Genomic DNA, 24,023 nt, shown 5'->3' with positions numbered 1-24,023 from the left:
GTCAGAATGACCCCCATAATTGTCTAGAAGGTTTATCCATAAATCCGAGTCCTCTGTTCATGGATGTTCATTCAGCAAAATGCCAGTAGAAGCGGAAGTGACATTTCCCACCCTTTGATCTCAAGGACCTCAGAAATTAGACCCATTGACCACCCCATTCACCTCCCCCTCCCACTTGCCTACTTCCTTTATCCGGTTCTCCTCCTCCGGTTTGCTATTGATAGGCCAGGGGGAGAGACAGAAGGGAGTAAAATAGAAAGTAAATATGGCTTCATGCTTACTCCTTCCTATCCCGACCGATATGTCTCCTGAGATAAGGGACAGCAGAAGCCGCTACAACTTTCTACCCATTGCTACCCCTAACTGGCATCTGAACTTCTAAACAAAACTGCAGGAGTTCCTGTTGTGGAGGTGGAACCCATCTCACCAATATGTACTGTGGTAGGAAATAGAGGTGTGGGGGTAGCAATCACAAACCATGAGGTCTAATGCAGTATTTACCATACAGTGTTTGGGTTGCGAGCTGATTTTTGGTGGGTCTCAAAAGTCCAAGCAATAAATAAAGATGCCTTTAAGTTCTGTATTTATCTTGTCACATTTGCTGCACTTCAGAGACAGAGATGAAATGTCAGGCTATGTCTTCTGACAAATTGCTGCTTATTTTTTTAACACGGGAATTGACATTTACAAATTCCTCCCACTTTGCAGTCAGAGAAAGAAAAGTAAAGTGAATTATGTGACAGTCTTGCTGGGGTGCATGAAATGTAAAATGAAAGTCTGTAGGATGTCATTTTTTGTAATACACAACAAAATGTAAGAGTCTGTAAATGAATTGTACACATATAGCACTTAGGGAAGCAAAAATGAAGCACTTTTTTTGTCATTCTGAAGTGCGATGGAAGCAAAGATTTTAATGCATCAAAACAAATCAAAATACTTTACTTGATGATGCACAAACGATAAATACTCACTGGAACGCTATTTCCACACATCATTATTTTGTCCAATGTAGTTTTATCAGTAAAATTGTATGTTTATGCAAATTTAGTGGCCATTTAAATAGAAAATGTGCTGTCTGTATATTATAGTGTGCTATCACACCACACAATGCTTTCGTTACATTAAAAAATATCCTGCCTCATGTACATTAAAGCTGGGTGGGTCGCAAATGTTTACAGAAAAGGATTAGCCAAGGTTTATTATTTTCATGCTTCAAACTGTTTATGGAAAATGGCAACATTTAGGTGACTCGCCTTCTCCAGGATGGAGAACTATAGAGATACTCGGTCTCCCCAAAAAACTGGGGCTGCCCAATGGTTTGTGATGCACAGTATTCTTGCACTATATGTATCTCTTAATGCTTCCAGTGTGTGCTCTTCAGTAATGCTTAAATGGCATGGCCCGTTGATTTACACGCATTGCCTCTTTCTACCTCTCTTAGTGAGCGTCGAATCCATGCAGAACAAGTTGCATGATGAGGCTGAGACCATGTGGAAGCTGGACCACCCCCGGGTCCTAAAGCTCTACGCCGTCTGTCTGAGCACCGATCCCGTCTTTATCGTCACCGAATACATGAAGAACGGCAGCCTGCAGAAGTACCTGAAAGGTAAACGTGTGGCGGAAAAGGCATTCAGAAAGGTTTGCAGAAATCCTTCCTCATCAATATTCATGAGGTACAATTTCCTCTGCACATCCTTAACAATGTCTGTGATGAATACGTGCTCTGTGAGAGGGGTTACCGACTGCTCCTGCTGAACGGTGAGCGATGGATCTTTGTAGAGGGTTATAGACTGCTCTTTGCGAACGGTTACTGACTGCACTTTCAGAGCAGTTACCGGCTGCTCCTTGTGAATTGTTACCAACTGCGTTCTGTGAATGGTTACCGACTGCTCACTGTGAATGGTTACCAACTGCGTTTTGTGAATGGTTACTGAATTCTCTTTGTGAATGATTACCGACTGCTCTTTGTGAATGGTTACCAATTGCTCATTGTGAATGGTTACCAATTGCTCCTTGTGAATAGTTACCAGCTGCACTTTGTGATTGGTTACGGACTGCTCTTTGAGAACGGTTATAAATTGCTCTTTGTGAATGGTTACTGAATGCTCTTTGTGAATTGTTACCAACTGCTTTTTGTGAATGGTTACCAACTGCTGTTGCTGAACGGTTACAAACTGCTCTTTGTGAACGGTTACTGACTGCTTGTTGTGAATGGTTACTGAATGCTCCTTGTGAATGGTTACCAACTGCTCTTTGTGAATTGTTACCTACTGCTCTTGCTGAATGGTTACCAATTGCTCTTTGTGGACAGTTACCAACTTCTGTTTGTGAATGGTTACCAAATGCTTGTTGCGAGCAGTTAACTGACTGCTCTTGGTGAATGTGAGCAACAGCTCTTTGTGGAGGGTTCAATCAATCAATCAATCAATCAAACAAATTTCTTGAGCGCACTACTCACCTGGTAGGGTCTCAAGGCGCAGGGGGTGTTACAGCTCGAAAAGCCAAGTTTTGAGGTGCTTTATGAAGCTTAGGAGGTCCTGGGTCTTGCGTAGGTTGGTGGGGAGGGAGTTCCAGGATTTGGCGGCAAAGTGGAAGAAGGATCTTCCGGCAGAGGTGGTGCGTTGGATGCAGGAGACTGTAGCGAGGGCGAGGTCGGCGGAGCGAAGCTGTCGAGTTGGTTTGTGGAAGTTGATTCGTTCGTTGAGGTAGGCCGGTCCGGTGTCGCGGAGGGCTTTGTGAGTGTGGACAAGGATTTTGAAAATTATCCTTTTGTTGATGGGCAGCCAGTGTAGGGATCTGAGGTGGCCAGAGATGTGTTTGTGGCGAGGGGTGATGAGGATGAGGCGTGGGGCTGTGTTCTGGATTCGCTGGAGTTTTCTCTGAAGCTTGGCTGTGGTCCCTGCGTAGAGGGCGTTGCCGTAGTCCAGTCTGCTGCTTATGAGGGCATGGGTGACTGTTCTTCTTGTTTCTAAAGGAATCCATTTCAAAGTCTTGCGTAGCATGAGAAGGGTGTTGAAGCAGGAGGATGATATGGTGTTGATTTGCTGAGTCATGGAGAGGGATGAGTTCAGTATGATGCCAAGATTGCGTGCGTGGGTGGTGGGTGTTGGGGGTGGTCCAAGGGTGGTGGGCCACCAAGAGTCGTTCCATGATGTCTTGTTGGGACCGAAGATGATGATCTTTGTTTTTTCTGAGTTCAATTTGAGGTGGCTTGCTGTCATCCAGTTAGTGATGGTGAGGAGTCCGGCGTGTAGGTTATTCTTTGCGGTAGCTGGGTTCCTCGCGAGGGAGATGATGAGCTGGGTGTCGTCAGCGTATGAAATGATGGTGAGGCCGTGGGGGCGTATGATGTTGGCGAGAGGACCCATGTAGATATTGAAAAGGGTGGGGCTGAGGGAGGATCTTTGGGGGACCCCAAAGATGGTCTTGGTGGCTGTAGACCGGAAAGGAGGGAGGCAAATTATTTGGGTTCTTTCGGAGAGGAAGGAGGTGAGCCAGTCCAGGGCTTTGTGGAGAATTCCGGCGTCGAAGAAGCGTGTGCGGAGGGTTTGGTGGCATATAGTGTCAACAGCTGCGGAGAGGTCTAGGAGGTTGAGGGCGACGGTTTCGCCCTTGTCCAATCTGGTCCTGATGTCGTCTGTACAGGCGATGAGGGTGGTCTCGGTGCTGTGGTTTTTGCGGAATCCAGACTGGGAGACGTCGAGTATGTTGTTGTCTCCTAGGAAGCGAGACAGTTGTATGTTTACTATCTTCTCCATGACCTTTGCGGGGAAGGGAAGAAGAGAGATGGGTCGGTAGTTTGTGAGGTCTTCAGGGTCTGCTTTGGGTTTTTTGAGAAGAGCATTGACTTCGGCGTGTTTCCAAATATCTGGGAAGGTTGCGGTCTCGAAGGAACTGTTGATGACGGCTCAGAGCTGGGGAGTGATGATTTGGCTGGCCTTGTTGAAGATGTGGTGGGGGCAAGGGTCTGTTGGGGAGCCAGAGTGGATGGAGTTCATGGTTTTGCGGATTTCTTTGTCGTTGGCGGGGGTCCAATTGTTCAGTAGGTTGGTGCGGCAGGGTGTTGTGGTGTTGGTTGTGTCGGTGGTGGTGATGGTGGGTGCTGACTGTGTGAAGCTGTCATGTATGTCTGCGATCTTGCGGTGGAAGTAGTTGGAGAGGGAGTTGCAGAGGTCTTGGGAGTGTGGAGGGTCAATGGTGCAGGATTTGGGTTTGGTGAGTTCTTTGATGATGACAAAAAGTTCCTTGCTGTCGTGTGTGTTGTTGTCTATGTGTTCTTTGTAGATGGACCGTTTGGTGGTCCGGATGAGTTGGTAGTGTTTGTGCATGGGTGATTTGAGGGCAGAGAAGTTGCTCATTGAGAGTTCTTGGCGCCAGGCTTTCTCAATTTTTCATCATTCTCGTTTGGAAGACTGAAGTTCTGTGGTGAACTAGGGGGGGGGGTCTTGATGGTGCGGGTGTTGTTGTTTATTTTGAAAGGGGTGAGGGAGTCTGTGCAAGGTTCTAGCCATCGTGTGAGGTTGAGGGCGGCGGAGTTGGGGTCGTTGGTGCTGGGGGGTGGAGCTTGTGCGAGGTTGGAGATCAGGTTTTTTTTGGAGATCTTGTTCTACTTGCGGTAGGGGGTAGGATGTTGTTGGTGGTGGGTGGGGGGTTTCAGGAAGGAGAAATGGACGCAGTGGTGGTCAGTCCAGTGAAGTTCGGTGGTGTGAGTGAAGGCGATGTGGCTGCTGGAGGTGAAGATGTCGTCTAATGGGTGTCCGGCTGAGTGGGTGGGTGAGGTGACCAGTTGCTTGAGGCCAAGGTTTGCGAGGTTGTCCAGCAGGGCTGTGGAGTTGCAGTTGTGGGTGCTTTCCAGGTGAAAGTTAAGGTCACCAAGGAGTATGTAGTCTGTGGAGGTGAGGGCGTGGGAGCTGATAGTGTCGGCAATGGTGTCACAGAATGGGGGGCGGGGTCCTGGTGGTCTGTAGATGAGGGTTCCTCTTAGGGTGGTGTTGGCGTTGATGTGTACCTGAAAGTGTAGGTGTTCTGCATTGTCTAGGGTGTTGGTGGAAATCTTGATGGAGTTTCTGTGTATTATGGCGATTCCTTCTCCTGGTTTGTTGGTCCGGTCTCTACGGGTGATTTTGTAACCTTCTGCGATGGCTATGGCGATGTCGAGTTCTGATGAGGAGTTCATCCATGTTTCAGTGAGGAAGGCGATGTCAAGAGAGTTTGTGGTGAGTAGGTCCCATAGCTCGATGGCGTGCTTGTGGACGGGGCGGGTGCTCTTGGTGAATGGTGACCTCCTGCTCTTGGCGATGGTCACTGAGTGCATTTTCTGAGCAGTTACTGGCTGCTCTTGGTAAATGGTGACTAACTGCTTTTTTTGAATGGTGACCGACTGCTCTTTGTGAATGGTTACCTGCTGCTCTTGCTCAATGGTGAGCGATGGCTCTTTGTGAATGGTGAGCGACTGCTCTTTGGGCTCGCTTACTGACTGCTCCTGGTGAAAAAACATAAAACCAGAGAGGAATTATGGGCTAATGTTGCCACATACATAAAGTAAACAGTACGTTTTGGGATTATGACACAATTGTGATTCATGAGTCAACAACAAGAAGTTGTAGGTTCTGCATAAAGGAGCCAAGCAGACACAGCCTTATAGAGCAGGCTGCTTGGCATTTATACGGGAGTTTCCTCTTGACATCATCTATTGGCAATGCAACCAGTTTTGGAACTTCTATGGTAAAAATGCACTCACAAGTTTCACAAGCAGACAGAGTACAGATCCTGATTGTTCGGCAGCAGTGCAAGTTTCCTTCACACTTACCCCAGATACAACATGAGCAGTAGTGGTGTATGTTAAAAGTTCTTGCAATGACTGGTGGCAGTGCAGACAAAGTGAGCAGATTATTGGTAATGAAGCTGTCCAAAATCACACACGGAGCCAAAGGAGAAAAGTGATTCAATGAGGAAGACCTACACAATACCACAAGAAAGTAAAAGCTCAGAAGGGACAGACACTCAAGAGGAAATTCAGCATTCAGAATGACTAACACCCAGGATGTGTACAACATACATGTAACAGTAGTAAAAACAAAGGGGATATCTGGAAAAGCACTGTGAAGCTCCACATGGTAAGACTGAAGCTAAGTCAGTTCCTCACTCACGACTGCTAGCTCAGGAAACAAGAAAACAAAGGCACACTAGGTCAGGGATCAAGGATTTAATCTGTAGCTCAGAAATCAGGCATCTTCTGGACACAAGGATTAGCAATAGCTGAGGAAACAGGAACTCTGGAAACAGAGGGAGCAATGACCAATGCAAGACTGAAGTTCTCAATGATCAGGTGCCTCGTGTGGTCAGGTTGGCACGTCCCAGCCCCTGGTGTGCTGATTCCTCCACCTGTCTTTGGCCTGCAAGGATGGAGTCGAAGCAGTGATCAGTAAATTCTAGAAATTGAAGACTTTGGCAGGAAAAGCATGCAGGCTGCCACAAACCCACATCAATTAATAATGTGAGTTACATTCAGATGTTTTTCCATGAAGCTTTAATTCAGTATGGGTACACACCACAAGGACAGTAGTTATGTACTCTTTGGGAAGAACAGTATTCTGTCTTTCAAAAAACACAAAATGGATCCGAAATTAAATGGAAGATCACAATATTGTCCAAGAAGCTGGAAATCAGTATGTAGATATAGCAGATCAAGAAAATTGGTTGATTACTGGAAAGTTCCAAAGGTGCTCACCCCAGTGGTGGGCACAGGAGTGGAGTCAGGGTGTGAATCGTAATAGAGTATGCTTCCCTTACCCCCCCACGCATGTGAACAACAACAGGACATGCTTCATGTTTGCTTCACACAAGGAATACAAACACAGCATGAGGAAATGCGCGTATGAGTTAAACATGTGTCTAAACACATAAATACACAGATACAAAGCAGGTATGACATGAGCAGCGGCAGTGCCTGCTTCCATCACACAGCCTATAGGTACAACATGAGCAATCACAGATTCACGCATCCGTACACACACACTCACAAAAGACATCTCATGAACAGCATACTGTACAACATGAGCAGAAGCAGCATCCTTACACACAATCAGTTACAACATGAACAGCAGCAGTGCATGCTTCCATCACACACACCATTATTACAACACGAGCAGCAGCAGTGTATGCTTCCATCACACACAGTTATGTAAACATGAACAGTAGCAGTGCTTGCGCGTCTCACTCACACACACACACACACACACAGTACAACATGTGCTGCAGCAGAGCATGCTTCCATCACACAGTCATGTACAACATGAACAGCAGTAGTGCATGCTTCCCTCACACACACACACCATTATTACTACATGAGCAGCAGCAGTGCATGCTTCTATCACACACAGTTATGTAAACATGAACATCAGCAGTACGCGCGTCCCGCACACACACACACACTCACACACTATTAGCACATGAGCAGCAGCAGTACATGCTTCCCTCTCACACACACACTGTTACTACAACATGAGCAGCAGCAGTGCATGCTTCCATCACACACACACACACTGTTACTACAACATGAGCAGCAGCAGTGGATGCTTCCCACATACACACACAAACACACGCGCTGTTAGTACAGCATGAGCAGTAGCAGTGCATGCTTCCCTCACGCACACACACTGTTAGTGCATGTGCAGCAGCAGTGGATGCTTCCATAACACAGTCATGTACAACATGAACAGCAGCAGTTCATGCTTCCCTCTCACACACACACTGTTAGTACAACGAGAAAAGCAGCAGTGCATGCTTCCATCACACACTATATTAGTACAACATGAGCAGCAGCAGTGCATGCTTCCATCACACACACTTTACTAAATGAGCAACAGCAGTGCATGCTTCTATTACACACACTGTTAGTACAACATGAACAGCAGCAGTGCATGTTTCTGTTACACATACTGTTAGTACAATGTAAGCAGCAGCAGTGCATGCTTCCATCACACACAGTGCAACAGCAGCAGTGCATGCTTCCATCACACGCAGTCATGTACAACATGAGCAGCAGCAATGCATGCTTCTATCAGTCACACACTGTTAGTACATGAACAGCAGCAGTGCAGGCTTCCATCACACACACTGTTAGTACAACATAAGCAGCAGCAGTGCATGCTTCCCTCACACACAGGCATGTACAACATGAGCAGCAACAGTGCATGCTTCCCTCACACACACAAACACTGTTAGAACAACATGCGTAGCAGCTGTGCATGCTTCCATCACAGTCATGTACAACATGAGCAGCTGCAGTGCATGCTTCCCTCACACATACACCGTTAGTACCACATGAGCAGCAGCAATGCATGCTTCACCTCACTCACACTCACTTGTGCAGCAGCTGTGCATGCTTCCATCACACACAATCAGGTACAACATGAACAGCAGGAGTGCATGCTTCCATCTCACACTATTGGTACAACATGAGCAGCAGCAGTGCATGTTTCCATCACACACACTACTGGTACCACATGAGCAGCAGCAGTGCATAATTCCCTTACACACACTGTTGGTACAACAGGAGCAGCAGCAGTGCATGCTTCCATCACACGCAGTCATGTACAACATGAGCAGCAGCAATGCATGCTTCCATCAGTCACACACTGTTAATACATGAACAGCAGCAGTGCAGGCTTCCATCACACACACTGTTAGTACAACATAAGCAGCAGCAGTGCATGCTTCCCTCACACACAGGCACGTACAACATAATGAGCAGCAACAGTGCATTCTTTCCTCACACACACAAACACCATTAGTACAACATGAGCAGCAGCAATGCATGCTTCACCTCACTCACACTCACATGTGCAGCAGCTGTGCATGCTTCCATCACCCACAATCAGGTACAACATGAACAGCAGCAGTGCATGCTTCCATCTCACACTATTGGTACAACATGAGCAGCAGCAGTGCATGTTTCCATCACACACACTACTGGTACCACATGAGCAGCAGCAGTGCATACTTCCCTTACACACACTGTTGGTACAACCGGAGCAGCAGCAGTGCATGCTTCCCTCACACCTTTGGAATAACATGCACAGCAGCAGTGCAGGCTTATATCACACATACTATTGGTTCAGCATTAACAGCAGCAGTGCATGCTTCTATCACACACAATCAGGTACAACATGAACAGCAGCAGTTCATGTTTCGATCTCAGAAACTATTGGTACAAAATGAGCAGCAGCAATGCATGCTTCCATCAGGCACGCTATTTGTACAACATGTGCAGCAGGAGTGCATGCTTCCGTCACACACAAACAAGTACAACATGAATAGCAGAAGTGCATGCTTTCATAACAGACAAAATACAACTGGAGCTGCAGTGCATGTTTCCTTCCACTGGTCCAGCATGTGCAGATGCTGTACAAGAATCCATCACACATGCCTTAGTGCAGTTCATTTGCCAGCTGTATCAAACTCTGCTGCCTATCCATATACCAACATATATGCACATTTAAAGCACTTCATTTAACTCTTTGGCATCACCTTAATCTTGAAGGAGTTTGGAAGAGGTGCACTCTGATGATTCAAGATAGAAAGGTCACTTGTCAGCCTGAATGGCCACTTTAGGTTCCTGCAAACCCAACACAGCAATATAAATGGTCCCTTGGGGACGAGCCTCAATTCTAACAGATTCCACAGTAACTATTTGACAAGAGTTGGTCTGTTTATTGTTCAAAAGGTGTGACTGGATGAACAGTTCCTTGTTAGATGGCATCCATTACTTAGATACTCTTTGCTGTAAGGGAAGTTGGTTGGAAGAAAGCTGCATATCCTTCCTGGACTGGAGACCACACTCTTCAAATTATTCCATGTCCTCCTACTATTGACTCTTCTAAGTGAAATCCCAAATAAAGACATTGGCAGACCATAAGGTAGTTTTAACCCTAATTCATAACTTTTACTGTGGACCCATCATAGAAACACAAAGCGACAGAGTAGTGTATATCATCACAACTGCTTGCTTATTCGTAGGGTTGAGTTCTCTAGTGTCTCTGCCATTCAACATGAGCAAGGAGCAGGCCCTATGATAAAACATGTCACGCATTGGTGAGTGAGGGCTCAGTATCCTTTTAGGGAAACTCCTAAGACACACCTGAAAGTAGACACATGAGTCCTCAACAGGTTCCTATGCCCAAGAGTGTTTAGGAGTTAGGGGACTGTCAGCAAATTTTAATTATCCTGTTCAGTGAACATAGCCACTGAGAACTTTTTCAAACTCTCTTGCTGCACTGCTCTACCTGCAGGATCAAGCTGTTTTTGTGTACTAGAGAACATTCTATAACCAAGTTGTTGCAGTCCCATTTTCTGGAGGTCTGTCCATGAGATAGGACTATGCTCAAATGAAGTACTACTGCTCTTCAACTGGACAGAATGTAGGCCTGGTCGTCACACAAAAGGACAAACCAGTGTTATGAGCTAGTACTGAAATATCAGTGAGCTCAACAAACATTAATTCAAAGATGTCTGTTGGGTGCTGCCGGTTATGATTTGGGAACCTAATACCCATGTACAGTCCAACGGTCTAGTGGCTGGTGGGTCATACTTCTCAGGATTCACCCATCTCTTGTCTTTTATGGTCTGTAACTCATGTTATTTGAGATTTGTCCCTAGGTAATTTCCCAGCCAACACCCCAACAGAAACTAAAGAACCTCAGACTAAAGGGATCCAAAACCTGTGATTTTGTTCTGCAAGAGTTGCTGGCACAAGTATTATTTTATTCTGGCTGTTGTTTAATATGGTGGTCAGCAGCCTTAGCAGGCTCCCTATGGTTGGTGAGCCTACTGTCTCCTAAATGGGATATGTCCATTAGTAATTCAATCAAACAAACTTTTATAACCTAAGCTGGTTGTCCCTATCTCTCCCATTGGTACTATTCACAAGCCTCCACCACCTTCTGTTGATGATGTCCATAAAACTGCCTAGTTCTTCACGTCATTCCAAACGTCCTCATAACAGTCTATTTCATGTAACTGTAATCACCACATTTGGTGCCCTCTTAGGCTTTGAAGCCACTGACCCCTCATCTGCTCAACAGCCATGAACCCCACTTCTAAGGTTCAATAGGTTCATCTTACAACAAAGGTCCAAAGCAGATAGCCATCTGTGGCTACCTTCACATGGATCTCTCAAACTTCTTCAGTGACCTGAGATGTTTGGTGTGCTGAACAGAGGGAGTAAATTATAAAATCCTTGTAGCTGCTTCTGGAAAACGTATTTCTGTGTCTTTCAGATCCAAAGTTCAAGAAATTCTGCACTTTTTTCCTTCATTCTCTCATCTGTAATGAGATTCCCACATTGTACTGATCATTTCGATCTTGGCGCCCCAGCAGTAATGAGTACAGCATGTGCTAAGGTACTATGGGGGTCATTATGACCCCAGCAAATGTCGTTAATATGGAGGAAAATACTGCCAACAGGCTAGCGGAACTTTTCTCCATATTAAGACATTGGCGGTTTGGCTCAAGCCAAATCGCCAATGTAGCACACCGTCTGCCACGGCGGTAACGATCGCCGGGCTGGAGACTTCAGTCTCGAGCCTGGCAGCCGTCACTAGCCCGCCTGCGGGATTATGACCCCGCCTACCGCCATGGTTTTTGTGGCTTTTGTGCCTTCGAAAAACCATGGTGGTAGGCACTATCATTGACAGGGAATTCCTTCCCTGTCACTGATAGGGGTCTTCCCTGCCCCCTCCCCAGGTTTCTCCCAACTCCCTCTCTCCAGACCCCCCTTCATTCATGCACCTTCATTCACACACGCACATACGCATTGACAAACTCATTCCCACATTCAAGCACGCATGCAGACATCCATTCACACACACTTACATACATACAGGCACACACGCATTCACACAACACAACATACACGCACTCACGCATCCATACATGCACACACACACAACATGCAACACACACCCGCATTCATGCACGCACAGACATACACACACCTCCCCACACACCCCTCCCCTTTCGGAGCACCTGACTTACCTTTTGTGAGGGGGTCCTCCGGCAGGAGACGGGACTTCAGCGTCCACCAGCAGAACACCGCCAGGCCGTATGATGGATCATGATACGGTCTGCGGCGGTCTACTTGCGCAGCACTGCTGCTGGCAGCAGCACAACCTTACCACCATCTGCCGGCATGGCCACAGCCGGATTTCTGCCATCCTTCTGGCAGAAATCTGGCTGTGGTCATAATCCGGCTGACGGCTGGTAACCGCGACAACGGTCTTTTTGCAGCCGTCGCCGCGGCGGTAGGTGGTATATATAGCCAATGTTATAATGAGGGCCTATATCTTTGTCCTAAGTCCCTCTGACAAAACATAAAGCACACATTCTGTGCCTCTTACATCCATATCTTGGAGTCCTAACATTTCTGAATGTTTACATGCTCCCACAGATTTTTGCCACATGGTTTGGAAATGTCCTTTTACTATGACATACTGGATGGCAATTGCTGCAGAACTGACAAAGGTCTTATAATGGACAGTGGAGGTGTCACCAAAATCATTTCTTTTGGGTGTCTTTGAGGGAGCTGGGGGCACGAGGAGGGACAAGGTGCCATTGCGAGTGGCCACCACAGTGGCCAAAAGAGACATAGCTAGCAAATGGAAATCCTCTCATCCGCCCTCGCTGTCTCAATGGCATAAGGGGATGGACTGTGTGCTCATCAGGACAAACAAGTCAACAAAGCCAGAGGCTATCCTAAAAACATGCTAAGATTTGGAAACTATTTTTGGATTTGTTTGGACCCGATATAATGTCTGTGTCACTGTGACTTTTTGGTGGGGTGGTTATCGAATTGATGATAAATCCATAATAATGTTGTCTTGTCTCTTGGTGTCATCCAGCAACAGCTTGATGTGGTTGTTGTACTGCTGTGAAACAATAAAATTGGTTATAAAAAAAATCTCAATGTTCATTATTTAGCTTCATGAAAACTGCAAGCCCAATACAGGAACCAACATATACGTGCTGCTGGGTTTTGTGCTATAGGATTATTTAAAATGACTTCACTCTTATACCACAGATATGACATGAGAGATCCACTTGTTGCAACCACCAGCATTTCTCACTTATCATAAATCCAATAACATGGAATTTATCTCCCATTGACAGGTCACCGACTTAGGAAAGATCTGGAATACATTGCGCTGGTGGATTTTGCTATCCAGGTGAGGCCGCTCTGGGTTTTTAAAATACATTTTTACATTACTCTATACACATTCAGGTCTGTGATGAATTGGTTTATTAGTTGATAGAGGTGAGAATGCAACTCACGCAATAATCACAGTCCTTGTCTGGGTGAGCCACTAAAGACATTAAATAAACGTAAGCTTAATCCTCTAGTAGCTGTGGCACAGAGAAGAGAGACTTAACCCAAAGGCAATAGGCAAAGTATTTATGTTAAAACCAAAACTGTAATAAAGTCAAAATGCAAAACATTAAAAAAACAAATTAAAATAGTAGAGTAAAATGTAATAAGCAAAATGGCACCCAAATTACAACAATCCAATAAGGGAATCCGAAGACATGAATTTTTACAATGGAAGGAGTGCCAAGAAGCACAAAGAGCAAATGATAAGTCAATGGTCACGGTAGAACAGGATCTTGGTGCAATTTGACGCTGACTGCAATTGAGTGCAGGTCAGGTACACTAACCTGGTTTATCCTGGTCAGAGATTTTACCTTCTGAATTTACTCCTTTAAGTCCCAATTCACTATAGAAGTACACTTCTAAAGCCCCCGGGACCTGATGTGGGGCATTTAGAGACTCACAGAGTGGCATGAAGAGGTCAACAGGAGGTCCAGTCCCAGTCCAGTTGCCACTGATCAGCTGGGCAATTGCAAGAAAGACCTCTTGTAGCTTTTTATATTCCTGTAGCTTGAACAAGAGGTCCACTTGGAGTCCACTTCCTTGTCCTGGGTACAACAGACAAAAGAAGAGAGAGCCAGTTCAGTCCTGCAGGGGACTTCTCAAGTTGCATACAGCAGGTTTGATCCTTGTCTGGTCTTTCTCGGGTCCAGGAGTGTTCAGAAGAAGGTGCCTTTAGGTCACACATTCATGCCTGGCAAGAGCTAGTGGGTGAGAATGACCTCAATGGGGAGGCCCTAACCACAGGAGTAAAGGTCCCGGTGGCTAACCCTACCCACTTTGGGCTTTTTCAATACGGCCAAAGGGCCTTATTATGAGTGTGGTGGTCTTCAGACCGCCACACTCACAGTGGCGGTGAGACTGTTGCACTCCTTGCTTTCCCACTGCCACATCAGGACCCTGGCAGGCGGGACTGCCTAAAGACTGCCATCAATGCCAGGAACGTGGTTCCCAGTGGTTATATGGTATTCTGAGTTGTGGTCAGCCATGCCGGTGCTGAATTCAGCACTGCCGCACTGATTACAACTCAACTTTCCACCATCCTTTCCACGGCAGTTACCCTGCCATTGCCAGTGCCGGGGCCACAGGAGAGCCTCTGAACTGCCCATGCGAATGGCATGGGCAGTTCAGGGCCCCCCATGCCCAGCACCCTCAAAATGCGCACTGTCTGTTTTGCAGACAGTGCGCATTCCAAGGATGCTAGTGTGCTATGGAATTGACCTCAGCTCCCTTAAGGGAGACGAGGCCAATACTGTAGCACTGTTCCCACAGGTCAGCCCGGCGGGAACGTCATGATACACTGTAATACGACTGGGAAGAATGCTGCCAGCATGTCAGTGGCATCCTCCCTGCAGCATTGGTAGTCCCATGGTGGGATCTCCAATGTCATAACAAGGCTTAAAGTCTTTAGCCACACTAAACATGGGCTCTCAGGGCTAGTTGTGTGTGGAGCTGAGTGTAGACTGGTAATCTCAATGTCCTCCCACATCTAATATCAAACTCCATTTTGATGCAGTCCCTTTGCCAAAATCAGAGACAGCAGTCTGGTGTAGCAAAGCTTAGCTTTCAGCAACCAACAGTGGATGTACACAAATTATTTGGCATTCTGTTTCCCTCCTTTGAAGTGTGCCCCAAATGTTATATTCGTAGGCGCTGGAAGTAGATGTGCAGCACCCCTAGAAATAATCATGCTGGAGTCCAGAAGGTCGATGAGCTATAAAGATGCCTTTCAATTTTGTCTTTCTCTTATCACGTTTGCTGAGCATTCAAGGACATAGGCAATTCTCAGTCTCTCTTCTGTCCAATTGCTGCTTATTTGTTTAACATGCATTTTGGTTGTTACTTTTCTTTCTCTAACTACAAAGTGAGAGGATTTTGTATAGTGAATTACGTGATATTTTTTTGCTAGTGGCTGTACAATGTTATTTTTTCAACACAATACAATTTAAATACCTGTAAATTGGCTGTACACTTATTTCAAAATATATCAGCAGTTAAGAAAGCACAAAGTAAGTAGTCTTTTCTAATTCTGAAGTGAGATGGAAACATTTTAATAAGATCAACAAAAATCATGATACTTTTCTGAGTGACAGGCAAAAAATAATTATTCACTGAAAACAGATTACCACACATTTTTGCGCAAAATAATTTTGCCAGTAAAATCGCATGTCTGTGCAAATTTGGTGACCATTTCAATGAAAAATTAGCTGTCTATAAAAAACAGTGCACTACAAAGCATGTTTAAGTAATATGTTTGTGACAGTGTGCTCCAACGTGCACCACTGGCTACTCACCGCACTTATACCACTCTCTTGATGAATGTCACAGTCCCTATGACGTGGGTGATGTAACATTGATGGCAGCAACCCAAAACTGAAAATTGTTCCAGCACCACTGGTCATATATAAAGCTAGCAGATCTGTCAAACAGAGTGTGGCACTGTAAGGTCAAAAAGGCCCACTGTGATTGGGGCCTGACTGGAGGGGAAGACAATAGAAGGGCCCTGCACAGTTGTCAGCTAACATTTACCTGTGACAGGGGAGGCCTCTTTAAGCTGCATCTCAAGTGTCATATGAAACGCCCCAGCAGACCTGTCAAGCAGGATGTGACATTCAAGCACGACTTAACACTCTAATGTCAAAAAGGATCCTACAAGCCTCTCTTGCATATTCTTTCAGGTGCCTAGTTCTGCCCATTCAGGTCAACCTATTCTTTTGCTCCCGGGAGCAAGTTTACAACTCATTCGTGCAAATTCAAATGCTAATTACTGGCTGGCTGAATTGGGAGAACACACTTCAGATTTAGCTTCCAGGGGCTTTAGGCAGGGCAAAGGTAACTTTCTAAAAGTTACCTTTCCCTAATATTTAGAACAAATCCACCCTCACCATTGAATTGGATTATTAACAACTATGAAAAATAGTTGTTTAATTATTTTTCTAGCTAGTCCCATTCCTAAGATATAGTATTATTATTCAGTAAGTCATGATGTAGTTCCACAGTGTTTTCCTATGGAACAGCCAAACCTGCAACAGTGAAGCTTTGAGGGCATTTTCACTGTAAGTACTAGTTTACTATTACATTTTGACATGCCCTACTTTTACATATCATGCACCGTCCCTCTCTGGACAATGAGGCAACTTATAAATATTTGAAAGGAAGGTTTAGGCCTTTTAATTGGGGTTATTTTGACAAGTCGATTTGCAGTTAAAACCTGCACAGTCAGGCTACTGGTGGCTGGTCTGCAGTCATGTTTACATCATCAGTGTACCGGACGGCACACTGGGTGCTACAGTCCACTTGCGACACATAACTTACAAGCACTGGTTACACCTTGGTTCCATATACTAGAGACTTATAGGTAAGTTAAATATGGCAGTCAAGGGTATGTAAATTTCATCATGTTGTAACAGGGAGCACTGGCACTTTACCACTTGTTAGAAAAGTGCACAGAGTTCTACAGCCAGCAAAAACAGTCAAGGCAAAAAGCTAAGGTTTTGCCATGCAAAAGATGGTCATTTCCAAGAAATTCTTATCCAGGGATTTAGCAATGTGTTAGAAGTATAGTACTGAGGACCCACCAGCACAATCAATAAATCACTTTAAAATCATTTTTTTAAGTAAAAAAATATTCTTCCCCTCCCCAAAAAGTTCTCATTAAAATCATTTTGCACCAGTGTTAGAGGTCTTGGCAATTTTAGGGGCTTGTAGTGAAATGTGGATGCATGCCCCACAAGCTGGTTCCCTAACTACCATTTTTGTCCTTGTATAGTACCCAGGGGAAGCCCAAAGGTCACTGCAAGGTCAACAGTTGAAGTTCCCACTTGAGTGGGATGAGATGCCAGTTCATTTAAACAGATCTAGGAACTTGTGATTTTTTTTGCCAGTAAGCTTGCCATTCTTCCTGAACCTAAGAAAGTTTTCAAAGTTAAGAAAAATAGCTAGACAAAAAATCAGTCAAATGTGTGTTATGAGAGAAAGGCTACTGAAAAAATGCCTTCAGTGGGAAAAGTTGTGCAAAAGATTTAGTAAGGACATATTTTTTTTGGTGTAGAAAATGTCTCCATCGAGAAAATGTATGTGAAGATGATGGAGTTTAACAAACTTTGAAAATTGTGGCAAAGTGTGCCGCATTATGCTGCATAATTTGCCTTTTCTTGCCACATATTTTACTCAACTCTGTTGCATAATTTGGCCATCCCCTGCCGCATAATTCCAGTGGCCCTGCTCCTGATGACAGTGGCCAAAAAGAGGTGACCTTATAAAGAGATACATTATGGTATGAGTTGCCTCCCTGGTGTACTGTGGTCATGGTATATAGAAGGCTATAAAGGGGAGAGGAGATAGTGAGAAGGACTTGAGTGAAATGACAGATTTTTGTTATAATGGGCCTACCGGCATTGAAGTTAGCAAAGGTGGACTGTCTTTCCTTTGGTGTGCTTTTGGTGCACTGCCAGTGGGCTGACCGCATGGACATGCAGTGGTCACCTCTAAGTAGGCATCAGCAGCGCAACACATCAGACTGCAATGCATCCCCAAAGGTCCAAGAGAGCCCTCCCTCAGAATGGTCACTAAATAGAAATTAAAGAAATACTGTGCGACGTGGGTGATAGAGATGCCGACTTCCTGCAAGTACCAATTATGATATGTGGATAGAACGTGCTCCACAGGGCAACAATCATGACCACACAAACCAGGGGGCATATTTATGGGAGATGCGCGCCGCCGGTGGCGCAAGCCTCTCAGCCATATCAATGAGGTCACGCAAAGCCATGCTGCAGGGCTTTGCATGGTCTCATAGATATGGAGTAAGGCAGAGCAGCACAAGTTGCCAGGGAGGCGTTCCATAGGCTTTGTGTTGAGTTTTCCCACGCGACACCCATGGATTTTGACGCTGCCTCAGATTTACGTAAAGATGTAAACCTGGGCCAAAGCCTTTGCCTTCCCAGAGCAGGTGTAATGAGGAGAAATATTGTTATTCCTCATTCTTGCCTCTTTCCACGTGTGCTGCAGAAGAAAGGAGAAAACGCCTCTTGTGATTGTTTTTGTGCAGGAAGCTGCCCTTTCCTGCACAAAAGCAATCCTGTATTCAACACAGACACCCTTGTACCACGGTGCAAGGACATCTGCGTTGGTGCTAGGCAGAAAATTGTGTGCCAGCACAGAGGGAAAAGACAGGAATGTGCCCTATTCCTGCCCTTTCATTTTGGTGTTGGGCATCGCAGCAAGAAGACTTGCAGCACTGCCCTACACCAATTCCCCAAATATATGAGCCCAGGTGTGTATACATTTCACTGGAGAGAGGTCAATAAGAATAAAGATAAATAGGCACCAGAAGTGTGACACTACAGGCTGGAGCACGGGCTCCAAGGAACTGAGAGAACCGAGAAAGCCCTCACCCAAGATTACTGCTAAGTAAAAATATAAGAAATACTAGGTGTTCGGCTGAGCGTATCTCCAACAGGGAGCATTGTAGTGTATTTGTAGATGGAAAGTGCCACAAAGAGAAAATGACCAATTGTCACATCCACACAAGCCAGGCGTATTTGCAGCTGAAAGGTCAGAAATCGGATATGTACCATACGCTTGCCCACCTGACCATACATTCCTTGATCTGTAGATTGGCCCTCTGCAGTGCATTTTGAGAACTTATCTGAATAATTGTGGCTCTGTTAACAATGGAAAGCTCTCTTCCCAGTCCCCATCCCATTCCACAGAGTTTTCTCTTGATTTCAGATTGCCCAAGGGATGAACTACATGGAAAGCATGCACTGCATTCACTGCGACCTGCGCTCCGAAAACATCCTCTTGACCGAGATGCTGTCCTGCAAGATCGGGGACTTTGGCCTTGCAAGCTTCACAGACAATGCATCCATTCAGCTCTTTCCTGGTATGTTTTACATTGTTTGTAACTGCAGGCTGGTATCTATCCCAGACCTGCGGCATGCCTCACTTTTCCTGGAGTGGTTTGTTGAACAGGCTTTACACAAACATAAATCTTGAGTGGCTTCTCTGGGTCCTTTGACGACGCATGGCTTTATGGATGCATTCATAATATGGTCTTGCTCACACGGATGGAACTATGTACATTTTGTTCTGTAGAGTGATTCTGTTCAATCCTCTGTCTCCTCTGATTCATTCTCCCTCATTTGCATTCAGCCCAAGCCTGAACATGTCAATTTTTTAGTTTGTCACCTTGCATCCAGCACTGTAACCTGCACCACCACCCCACATCCTTTTTCTCCCATGGATCTGTTCCTGTCCAGGACCTTAATGTTCCACTCCATCTCCTGATTGTTCAGCACATTGGAGGGTACAACTTTCTGTCCCCAAGTCTCCCATGACTACTTTTAATGTTTCAGACATGCATACAAAGAACTCTGAATCGGTTCCTCCTCTATTACCCCTTCATAATGCATTTGTTAGGACCTTTACCTTCTCTCTTGGTATCCGTCCCATGACATGTCTGGCTTGCTCAAAGGTTTTTCTTCCTTGGGATCAGATGGCCCTTTAATATAAATGCTCTAAAGTGAATTTATGACCTTTAACTTACTTGAGAGATTGAAACATAATTCACTCACGTACAGCTAGACTCATTGACCTTGTTCTCTTCTAATTTTTCATGAGTCGGTGGTTCACCTGTACACACAAGTTGTTTCTTCATGATTGCTGCACTGTGTGATCACCCCTTATTTTCTGATCACTCTGTTGTTGTTAATTGAATAAATGTCTAGATATTAAGGCCCATATTTATACTTTTTGACAGAAATTAGCGCCAGGGCAGACTTGCGTCAAAAAGTTTACCGCCGGCTAACGCCATTCCAACACGCCAGCCGGGTGCCTTATTTATGGAATGACTTTAGCCGGCGCTGCGGCCTGGTTAGCGTCAAAATAAATTACTCTAACCGGGCAGCGTAGGCAAAGGGAAGACTGGGGGTTGTGCGCCAAAGAATGGTGCAAGTCAGATTAGAGTCAAAAATATTGGCTCTAACATGACTAGCGTCATTTTTTGACACACAACCCCCATGGAAATAACTCCTGTCTTAGCAAACATAGGAGTCAGGCCCCCCTGCCCAATGGCCATGCCCAGGGGACTTCTTTCCCCTGGGCATGGTCAATGGGCACAGTGGCATGTAGGGGGGCCCAAGTTAGGCCCTCCTATGCCACTTAAAAAAAAAAAAAAAACTTACCTGCACCTACCTGCACTCACCATGGATGGGTCCCCCCATCCATGGGTGTCCTCCAGGGGTGGCCTGGGGTGGCAGGGGGTGTCCCTGGGTGCAGGGAAGGGCACCTGTCTCCCACCATGGAAAAGAGCCCACAGGTCCCTTAACGTCTGCCCTGCCTGACCCATTTTTTACGCAAATCGGGATTTACATCATTTTCCGGCTCCACCTCCCAGCTGTGCGCCAATTTTGCCCGGTTGGATAAATATGGCGCACGGTGTTTAAGTAATTTTTTGGACGGGAACGCCTACCTTGCATGTCATAAACGCAAGGTGGTTTTACACATCCAGAAAATGACGCACACTTAGATATTTTGACGTTAGCGGGGTCTAGCATCAAAGTATAAATATGGTCTTAGTTTTGCGCCGAATGTGCGTTAAAAACAAAAAGGCAACAAATCGGGCGGAAGCAGAGTATAAATATGGGCCTAAGTGTTTGGTCTAACATAGCAGTATTGGCTGGAAACTGAGCTATAGTAATTAACTTATCTTGGTAGAGTCAGTCCATAATCTTGGAAGTAGTACTTGAATGAGCCCATACTAAACCACTGATTTGTGTTATTCCATTAATAATCTTGGCAACATAAGATCTCTCCAGTTAGGAGAATACCCTATTCCATGATTAACATACATTGCGTTCAACCAAACTTCAAATTCTGACTGTGCCAAAATTATGTAGAGCCACTTGTTATGTGTGCTGGCCCCTTCTCTGTAGAACTCGATTGGTACTTACCTGAAACTGGTCCACATTCATCCCTTATTCACAAGAGCATTTAACCTGGCTTTTCGTAAAATTACTAGCAGAATCAACACTGCCCTTCCTCAAGTCAGTAATAGTCTGGAGATCCTCTCGGTGGTTGCACACTCTACAAAAGTGTAAAATAACACAATATAACCCAACCGAACAAAACACAGCATATTCCATGGACATTTGAATAAGTACTGGGCCTTAGCAACCTGCACATTGAATTGCTTTGGAGAACCTGGGAGTGATACTCCGTAGGCTAGGTATAGAGAAGTGTGCATTGTAGGACTAGGACTCTGGTGCTTTCTGGTGTGAGGCTGGGTGCAACCATGGAGGAGATTTGACATGTGCTGTTTTCCAAGAGAAGCTTGAGCAAGTCCAGATTCTGCCCAAGTAAACAATGACACCAGCCCAGCAGCACAGGTACAGGTAACTTACCCAAACAGAGCCCATAGAGGTCCCAAAAGTAGACCAGCAAAGAATCCACAAGAAAGAGCAGTCAAACTGACCATAGCTTAAGTAGATTCTCTGAAGTAGCAATTACCAGGCATGGCAGGCTTGCTAACACCGTAGCAGTGCATGGGAACTTGATTTACCCCAAATATACTCAAATGTCTTCTAGTGGTCCTCCTATTTTTGCCTGTGCAATCGGATTTTTGCCCAAGGTTTCCCTTGTCTTGGTGGCTGCAAACACATAGGGCTTCCCAAGTGCCCCCATTTTCTTTGCTCCATAAGCTTTGCACACCATCTTAAGAGTTGGCAGAAGAATTTGTCAGCCGTGAAAAGTGGTTTCACCGATCTACTGGAACTCAATGACCTCTGTGAAAAAGGAATATTGTGAACCCCAACCATTTCATGATTTAAGCCTATTATGATCTGAAGCCTTTAATGATTTCTCCAGTGCACCTTCCCATCACCCAGGGTGCAGTAAACCTCTAGGGTACCAAGAGACTGCTGTGATAAAGCCCTTTGTCCTCTACCCTTTCAGGCTGTCATGTTTGGATACGTAACTAGCCATCGACTGAGCTCAGTGACAGAGACATGAGGAACTGTGGACCTGGTAGTCGGGTTTGATTGTTTTCAGGAATAATATTATGTCCAGCCGACAGACAACTGGCTGTATCTTAAGGACATTGGTAAACTGAAGCACATGCACAAGACACATGGTTGTCCCTGAGAGAATAGAACAGAGTGCTCTATTGCAGGGTATCTGTGAGTAAACAGAAGCATGGAGTGTCACCTTCCTTCTCTGTGCTGTCCCACTGTTTTCTATCCCCCCAGGCAATCCACCAACTGGAGGAATCTTTTCAGGTTAAACATACTGGGCCCTGGAACTATTCATATGCTACACAATGCTACTCACATGCCTACGTACGGACAGCTCCGCCTCACCTGTCCATTATGTGTGGATATCTTTACCCCGACTGTCTTCATACACACAAGTATGTGTTTAGTAGTAAATGTAGGAGTGACAGCCGGGAGTGGCTGAAAAATGGGGAATCCTTTCTACTGAAGAGGAAGGCAGAGGGATGAGTAAGCGGAGGGTTAAGGGAGGGTTAGTGTGGTGTTTAGGAAGGAACATGCACCCACTCACAATAGAGAAAGCCCACTGCTATTCACAAACTGCATTTCTATATTTACTGCAGCCAATAAAGTCCCAAAACAGTTTTAAATGTATTCCAGCTCAGAGGGAGAATGAGTCCAGTATCACACTTGGCCACACACAGGTACAGCCACACACTTACATAGAAAAAATGGAGGCAGGGACTTAAATAAAACCCCATAAGAAATATTCTTATATTAAATTAATTTATTTAAATTATTCATAAGTATAAATAAAATTGATTTAATGTTTAAAAAATGACCTATGAATAAAACATTGTTTTTTTTGTTTTAAATTACTTTAATAACGTTTTTAAATTTAAAATAAACGTACTATTATTTTTTAATTATTAAATTATTTTCAATTAATTCTGTACATCACTTTTGATCATTTTTAATGCACGATAAAAAATTAGTTCGGAACAAAAGTTATTTTAATTGAGTATAGTAAAAATAATTAATTTTTCAATTTAAAATTAAATAAATAGTGATTTTTATATTGTTCTATGTTTAAAATGAATATATAAAAATAATGTGCATCAATATTTCAAAAAAATATTTTTTCAATTTTTTTAAAAAACTTTAATAAACTTTTAAACTTTTCCTTGTATTTTACCAAAGAGAGATCTGTGCCCTTGTGGATGAGATCTCCCCCTACATATGAAAAGTTACAAGTTGCAACTTTACGCTTGTAAATTAGGTTCCACCCCCTGAATTCAGGACATGGGGACATGTAAGTCTACACTTTTGAGTAACTTTACGCTTGTAATTGGTGAATAGCCTAAAGTAGTATAATTACTCCGAAGTGTAAGAGTAAATTTACACATGTAGAATTCTTCACATGATACCTCAGTGTAGTAATCCAACCCATTGTGTTTTGTCCACTGTGCCACATGGACAGAGACCTGCATAGGAGCAATCATCCTTCCTGAACTGACAGGTGAGGCCCCCTCCAAAAGTGAGATATGGAACTCCTGCCCTCTTTTTTGTTAACATGCACAGCTTTGCACAAAAAGTGCAAAGGTGTCTGC

General features: G+C 44.8%; 1 protein-coding gene across 2 annotated transcripts in view; it reads left to right on the top strand.

Moving 5' to 3' along the window:
- LOC138295335 (tyrosine-protein kinase-like) overlaps nt 1-24,023 on the top strand; it is a 195,513-nt gene that overhangs the window by 145,905 nt on the left and 25,585 nt on the right. For both annotated transcript variants that reach the window (XM_069233563.1, XM_069233564.1), the window contains exons 5-7: nt 1,442-1,606; nt 13,168-13,223; nt 19,157-19,310. In XM_069233563.1, coding sequence (XP_069089664.1) covers nt 1,442-1,606; nt 13,168-13,223; nt 19,157-19,310 — 375 coding nt within the window. The remainder of the gene's footprint in view (nt 1-1,441; nt 1,607-13,167; nt 13,224-19,156; nt 19,311-24,023) is intronic.

This window comes from Pleurodeles waltl, chromosome 5, assembly GCF_031143425.1.
Source record: "Pleurodeles waltl isolate 20211129_DDA chromosome 5, aPleWal1.hap1.20221129, whole genome shotgun sequence".
NCBI classification, from domain to species: domain Eukaryota; kingdom Metazoa; phylum Chordata; class Amphibia; order Caudata; family Salamandridae; genus Pleurodeles; species Pleurodeles waltl.
Note: the sequence above shows the minus strand (reverse complement) of the source record. Positions and strands in the feature narration are given on the sequence as shown.